The sequence below is a fragment of the Etheostoma spectabile genome, chromosome 5 (genome assembly GCF_008692095.1).
Source record: "Etheostoma spectabile isolate EspeVRDwgs_2016 chromosome 5, UIUC_Espe_1.0, whole genome shotgun sequence".
Classification (NCBI taxonomy): domain Eukaryota; kingdom Metazoa; phylum Chordata; class Actinopteri; order Perciformes; family Percidae; genus Etheostoma; species Etheostoma spectabile.
Window position 1 is genome coordinate 38,298,078 of NC_045737.1, and position 7,453 is coordinate 38,305,530.

The following is a 7,453-nucleotide window of genomic DNA, read 5'->3' on the forward strand; positions in this document are numbered from 1 at the left end:
AGAACTGACCCGGACAATGTGCCAAACATAATGAACCACATGAAGAGACAGTAGCATGTGTCAGTAACAGCTGGGGAAGATCTGGGTCTGTGGTGAACGGCTCCAGGGGTCCCTGGTGTAGGGACCAGGGACCCAAAGTTAAATTAATGTTGAGGGACCAACTAAGACCACTGAAATTCTAAAGAATAAGAACCACTATTTGCATAAATTCTGATCCTTTAAGCTTTGTGCCAAAGCTCAGTAATGCTTGGCCCTCATCCCCACTTACTGTATTTACATTTTTGGCAAAATAAAGATTTGTTCATTTTATGAAGCATTGAATGAATTATTTACAGTTACATTTAGAGATGCACCGAGGTTAGAGAAGCACAATAGCGGCCCAACGTTGCAGTATTGTTGTATAGTATAGATGTGTTTCATCAGATTTCTGCTCATGTTTACAACTTTGTCCACATTCTAAATATAACTCCTCCCATCTCTGTTGTCCAAGATTTGGAGAGTTGTAATATAGTCTGCTGTGCATGGCATTGCTCCGCTGACGGTGGATCTCACTCAGACCGTCGCACAGACACAGAGGCATTTGGGTTTCCGGTCTCTGACAAGGTTTAGAGGAAGCTGTACGCTGCTCAGTATCGGAGGTCTACCCACAGATGCAACGCTTCACTGCCCAAAGTGAGTCCGCTAAAATGAACTGAAGCTGCTACGCTTACCAGTCGCGCTGCTCACCTCTATCTTTGCAGAGAGAGTGGTCCCGAAGCGACGGACGGTCTGTGAAACTCAGAGCTCATGCCTGGAGCAAGGGAAATGCACCTGGGATAGCTCGTGAAAATTCTTTTTCTCAGTTTGCGGCAATTCAAAAATTCATCAGACAGGGAGTGCTCATGAACCTCCTCACAGTCTCTGAAAGCAGTCGATCACGAGCGGCTCAACAGCTAGATCTATGGATGAACTCATCTATCAGAAATTTGACCAACCGGGTCGACACTTCAGCGTGAGCAATCGGGGGTGTGGCATGTGCGCGTGTGAAACCAGTCAAATGCGTGTGTCTCACGGCCAATACGTGAGAGTTGGCAGCCCTGTATCTATCTATCTATCCATCCATCCATCCAGCTAGCTAACCTATAGCTAGCTAGCTAACCTATAGCTAGCTAGCTATACTGGTATGCTTGTTGCATGTTGTCTTCTATCTCTCTCGTAACTCTCAATGGTCTGTCTAAGCTGGCTGGCCTATCGTCTCCCCATTGTGACGTTATGCAATGCATTGTGGGAGAAAAGCAAACCACTGTAAAATATGACCTACTTTCTCGTGTTATTTTATGTTTTGTGATACCTATCAATATCATTTACAGTGGATAACAGTTTAAATGTTTATTACCAACAATCAATAAGTGCTAATTTGTTAGAAAATTAAACCTGCAACATGTCCTTTAAGTGCAAAAAGTGGATGTGCCTAATAATAATAATAATAACAATAATAATAAAAATAAGGTTTTTTTGTAATGCACTTTACATTTGAAGCAAATGTCAAAGTGCTAGACAGCTCTGTATGTGGTATGAGTCCAGGAGGTTAGGAGGTTAGGATTTTAGGAGATTAGGAGGGGTAGATGGGAGGATGTATATGCTGCAGTGTCATTGAAACCTCCTCCTTTCTGAGAAAATGCAAAAGAGGAACTCTTACTGCTGAAATAAGGGCATGGTGCCACGTTGAAGGTATGACAACGGTCTCAGGCTCCTCTATAAAAACGAGCCGTCCTCCTGACTGTCTCCACTGCAGCAACACCTCGCCTCCTGACTCAGGACCACGGCTTCAGAGATCTCATCCAACATCTTTCTCCACCCAAAAAAGGTAAGTTACACCACAATGGAACACCACAGATTATGTTATATGTATTGAAGAGATATTTCAGTGTAAAGTTGTCTTGTATCGAAACGTCTTAAAAGATATTCTTAAATGTACATGTTGTAGCATGAAGCATGGTGAACGATATGATAATGGGTAAAGAAACTAAGCATCTTTGTTTATGTTATATTGGGGGTTTGGTTGGGGGGGGCCATGACAAAAATATTTCCTTAGAAGGGGAGCTGTGGTCAGGAATTGACCCTATATATATATATATATATATATATATATATATATATATATATGCTAAGTAGTATGCTAAGTTGCAAAGTTTCATAACAGAAACTAATAACTGTTATACAGTGGCTTGGGAAAGCTTACACCCCCAGGCTAAAGTTTACATTTACATCTGTGTGCAGATGGCTGGCCTGTGCTGGATTGTTGTGGTGCTGGTCTTCAGCCTGTCTGCTGGACACACCGAGGCTATGAATCAGAATGATGTCGAAACTATTACAAAATACATCCTGGACAAGTGAGTCAACTTTTTGCTAGTTGGTAGAAGCACAGAAAAGTTCATACTTGTTTAAAAAAAAAGTTATTGATGAATAAAGCTGACGAGAACGTAAGTCGTAAGTTTTCTTTGACAGGTACTTCATAGCAAACAAGCACTTCAGTCTGGCTGTAAACATCCCAATGAACCAGAACCTGAACAGGCTTCAGGACCTCTTCAACGCTGACGATGCTACGACTGTGATGAACACGGTTCGAAGCGGGGCAGTGTACAGAGGTACCAATTTGGTTGAAGCATCGCCTCGAAGTTATACAGCACCAAACAGAAACCAATATACTGAGCATGCAGAGGCTCGAGTCCTGGACAACATCCAACCTTTAGCTGCCAGTAGTGCGGGTAAAAGTCTGGTCTTCTATTCTTACCTTTCTCCATGTGGCGCCAAGTGTACAAACCCCAACAATTACAATAATATCCTAAACAAGATTGATAACATTCCCAATGACAGATGGGCAGACAGTGCCTTTGTGTTTTCGACTGTATTCGATGGGTTCAAAGATCAAAATGGCAGGTATGTTTACTTTACTGTAGATGAAATAAGAAACACCCTTCAAAATCTTGGAGCAACTAAATTTGGTCAGGACAACATATTCCGTTGTTTCCGAGGGAAAAGACAATGCATCAAGTGCTTCAACAATGGCGTACTTTCACCTCAGTGTGTTAGAAACAGGGGCTGAGGTAGAGAGATCCTGCCTGGGGGGAGTACGAGGGGTTCTGTGGACCGTCGGGGTTGCCCGGTTGGTATCGAATCCAACTGCATGTCATGAACACCAAACAGAGGACAGAGGGATCCTACTGAAACCTCTGGCATTTAAAGAAAGGGATGCTAAAAAAAATCATGCTTAAAAGCTTTCCCCTCCTTTAAATTAAAACTACGAATCACTCTAAAACATCAAAAAACAGCGAACGCGCTAATTCTTAAATGCCCAGACACCCCTTCATCCAACCACACACCAGTTGTAGTTTGGTCCGATCCATTGACAACTAGCAGAAGCTTAAATTGTACTTACAGGCAGCACGAGCACATAACGGAGCGCTTTTGCGGTTTCTTGTCATGCAAGTCAGGTTTAAAGAAGTTAAACCCCGTGTTGTCTTTCCTTTCTTCGCCCCCCGTCAAAATTGAAACTCTTCAGCACTATTGTTGACACGACGGGTCCAGGCTGTGTTCAGTTTTTAAAAACAGTTATTTTTGGCATTATGGTCAATCAACAACCTCATTTATTACGGAATGATAGACCTAGGTTGAGTTAAAAAGCAGAAATCGGATTATTGAGCACTAAAATCACAAGGAATAGGGATGGGGATGGGGAAATGCCAGACTGAATATGTCAACGTTTTCTTCCTCACTACTTATACTCTTCTTTAGGTTTAAACACCATACTACTCACTCAACACTAGTTCAACCACCACACCTCTCCATTTTGGTCTTTAAACTAAAAGTAGAGCTAAGTAAAAAATGTAATATGACTAGAGAGGCCACCCAACTACCGAGCACACTCCCCCTCTTCTGACATTCCCAATCCAGCAGTATCCCATAATGGGTACAACATGAACCTGTGTGAAAGAAGAAGAATACCCAATAAGGATATGGCTTTTATTGATGCTCTCCCCACACTTACTGAAAGTATAGATTTGTACTTGGCAAAGAGCGGTGGATCAATCATTGTTATTTTGGGGAATTAAAGAACATTGATAGAGGACATAGGCAACATGGGGACAAATGAGGACAACAGGACGGCAAACATGGGACAACATGGGGACAACAACTGAGGGCAACATGAGGACAACATGAGGACAACATGAGGCGAAACATGAGGACACATAGGACAACATAGATGGACAAGCATGTGGCACACATGAGGCAACATGGACAACATGAGTACACATTAGTGACATACAGTGCATTGGGGTTGTTCCATGTAACTGTTGTGAATCATCTTCTGTCCTCGTGTTAGTTTGGACAGAGACATTTTTAGTTTGAGTCTCAGTGGTTTTAGGTGAGGAGGAAGTTTCTGTCCTATCCCAATAAAAAAAAAACTAAACTGAAAGACGGTGGACTATTGCCAGCATTAACAAAACTGAAAAAGAGATTTGAGATTGTGAACTGAGATTTGGTGAAAAAGTAGAGTTACAGTAACCTAACCAGTTAGTGCAACTCTGAGAATCAAACTACTCATATTCTACCTTATTCTAAAAAGACAAAGAGTAAAAATGTTGTTTATCAAATACTAATAATGTTAAATGTGGATGTGTTTACATGAATCATGTCCTTGTTCTCCAGACTTGTGTAAATCAAAGTGAATCCTCTGATGTTCTGCTCTTTCTGATTAAAGCTTAGCTCAGCATCCACTCTGGTCTGTCTCTGTCTTATTTGGGAACTCCTGCATAACAACCCTGGTATCTGATAAACTGGTTGACTCAATGTAGGTTCAACATACTTTACTAACAGTACTACTTCATAACTCAGGAGCTCACATCTTAAAGGGAGGAGAGCTGCTACAGCAGAAAAAAAGAAACAGGTGTGATTGATCTAAAGGATCATTTTTAGAGTTAATTAAAATGCACCTAACTAAATGAGACATATTTAATTAATTCTAAGAGCATTCCTGTCTCCAGTGTGATTAGTGCAATGTATTGTTAATATTTGCACAACATCATCAGGGTTACTGAACAAAAATATCACGTGTTAAAAACTCTACACAACATGGATGCAACCGACATGACAATATAAAGTCTAGCCTGAGTTCTCAGATACTGTGATTTCCTTTTACAGTGTCACTGAATGCACCATTAACTATTTACCTACACATGTTTAGGATGTTTTATTGGTTTCATTGTAATCCTAGACCATGCAAAAACACATCATTTTGGTTATGGTGGAAAGTAAAATGGCTGCCACGAGGCGTGTCCCTTTCTGAAAATGTTAAGCATCCCAAACTGTACAAGTGTACTAAACTTCATGCTTTTTTAAGAAAAATGACCGTAATATTCACATATCATCCGGACTATCAGGATACATATCTTCTCTCCTATTTCAATGTTTCTCTAATCGGGTACAGGTACCCCTACGGGAGGGGGGTTCAACTAAAATCAAAGAGGTCCAGTTAGAGAAAATGTCCTCAAGCAATCATGATGTCTAACATGCTTTATTCAGTGCCATATGTATTGAAGTAGCATGGTAGTGTATCAACGTCTGTAGCAGAGGTCAGGGTAGTAACAAGTTACATTTACTTGAGTAAGTTTTTGAAAAAAATTATACTTCTAGGAGTAGTTTCAAATCACAATACTTTTACTTTTAGTTGAGTAGATTTATGAAGAAGAAGCTGTCTTCCTCCGCTACATCAGGCTACAATGAGCTCGTTACTTTTCTTTTTACCTCTTTGGTATTCTACGCGTCATTGTTTTTACCCCCCCCCCCCCCGCATACGCCTCATTTTAACGTTTTATTTTGAAAGAGAGAGAGACTTATGCCAAAGGCTCTACCACGTGACTGTGTTTCATTAATCAATCGGCGTTGTGCGGGCACGTCGCGCGACCATACTCGTCATATTATTCTGAAGTAACAGTACTTTTACTTGAGTACAATTTTGGGCTACTCTACCCACCTCTGGTCTGTAAGTAGTCAACAACTAACTAGTAATGTTTCCATCAACGTGTCATGCACATTTTGTAATATTGCAATAGAAAATGTTGATGAAGACGGCAAAATTTAAAATTTAAAAAAAAAGAAGTTTTAAGCTCGATTGAGGTGGTTTTTTGCCTTTTTCAAAAAAGAGTTAACGGGCAAAATTTTTTTTTTTTCTGTCTGATGTAAAGGGGAGATCCTGATCTAGATCCTGATCCTGATCTAGATCCTGATCCAGATCCGTGTCCTACCTCAGTCATGAGGATGAGTCCCCTGTTGAAGACCACCAGCAGCCGGTCCTCGTCATTCTCCAGCAGAACCCTGAAGGCACTGAGAGGAACAACAAAACCACGAGTTAGGAACCTGAAGGCAGATATTAGGGGGGGGGGGGGGGGGGGGGGGGGGGGGGGGTGGGTTCCATTAACGTACTTTTATGCAAATTCTGAAGTATCGTGTTACAAAATGTTAATGGAAACGGCAAAATTCAAAGAAAAACAACTTCCTTAAATTTGCAAAAAATGGTTTTAATCCTCGCTTGAGGTGTTTTTTGCCTTTTCTGAAAAAGAGTAAATGAGCAAAATGGGAGATGGAAACAGCTTTCCTGAATAAGTTAATGTTAGTAAAGTATCAGCGTGATCCTCCATCTTCAACAGGCTTTCAAATCGAAAGTCGAGATTGAGTAATCTCCTCCTGGCGGCGCCGCAGACTGTAAAAGGGAAAAAGTACGGCGGTACAGTACGTCCCTCTTTGGCTAACAGTATTTTAAAGATGGAGGAGCAACATGGCAGAAAGGTTTGAGAACCACTGTCCTATATTCATGCACAGAATTCATATTAAAAATAAATAAAAACATTATAAAAGGGGAACGAATGCAGGAGTTTGGTGCTCGATGAATTTAGAATCAAAGGATAAAACTTTATTCTTAATGGTCACATTCACACAGTACAATGTATTACTGTGTTTAACCCATCCCAGGTATTAGGAGCAGTGGACAGATTAACATACAGGGGATCAACCTTGGGCTCAGGGTCCTGATCAGGGACACTTGGACATGTGGCTGGATGACGAGGGATTGAACCACCAACCTTGTGGTTGTTGTGGGGGGGGGGCAACCATTGTACCTCGGTACCTGCTGACGTGTTCTGTGATGTTTTTGTTAAGATATATAAGGGGGTTAAGTTGGCTTTGATGTGTTGCCTCTGTGTCTTTGTTTGTTTTTTATCTTTAAGGTCATCTTCAACATACATTCATCTAAGCAGCTATGTGAGAATTGATTTTGTTTCCATTTTACAGAAACAGGTTTTAATTTTAATGAGTTGAAATGAAGGAAGTATTTAGGTAAGACCTCAGTACTTCCAGTACTCATGAGATTGCACTCTGTACTGTATCTCTGTGAAGCATGGGTAGATCCTCTCAGCCC

General features: G+C 41.0%; 1 protein-coding gene across 2 annotated transcripts in view; it reads left to right on the plus strand.

Moving 5' to 3' along the window:
- LOC116688923 (uncharacterized) overlaps positions 1–3,131 on the plus strand; it is a 23,326-nt gene extending 20,195 nt beyond the window's left edge. Inside the window, exons 1-3 of one of the 2 annotated variants that reach the window (XM_032515115.1) lie at positions 1,641–1,846; positions 2,260–2,372; positions 2,488–3,131. In XM_032515115.1, coding sequence (XP_032371006.1) covers positions 2,260–2,372; positions 2,488–3,085 — 711 coding nt within the window. In that variant the 5' untranslated portion in view covers positions 1,641–1,846 and the 3' untranslated portion in view covers positions 3,086–3,131. Of the gene's footprint in view, positions 1–1,640; positions 1,847–2,259; positions 2,373–2,487 lie in introns of those variants that run through there. The other variant, XM_032515116.1, reaches the window with a different exon arrangement.
- Positions 3,132–7,453: the final 4,322 nt, after the last annotated feature.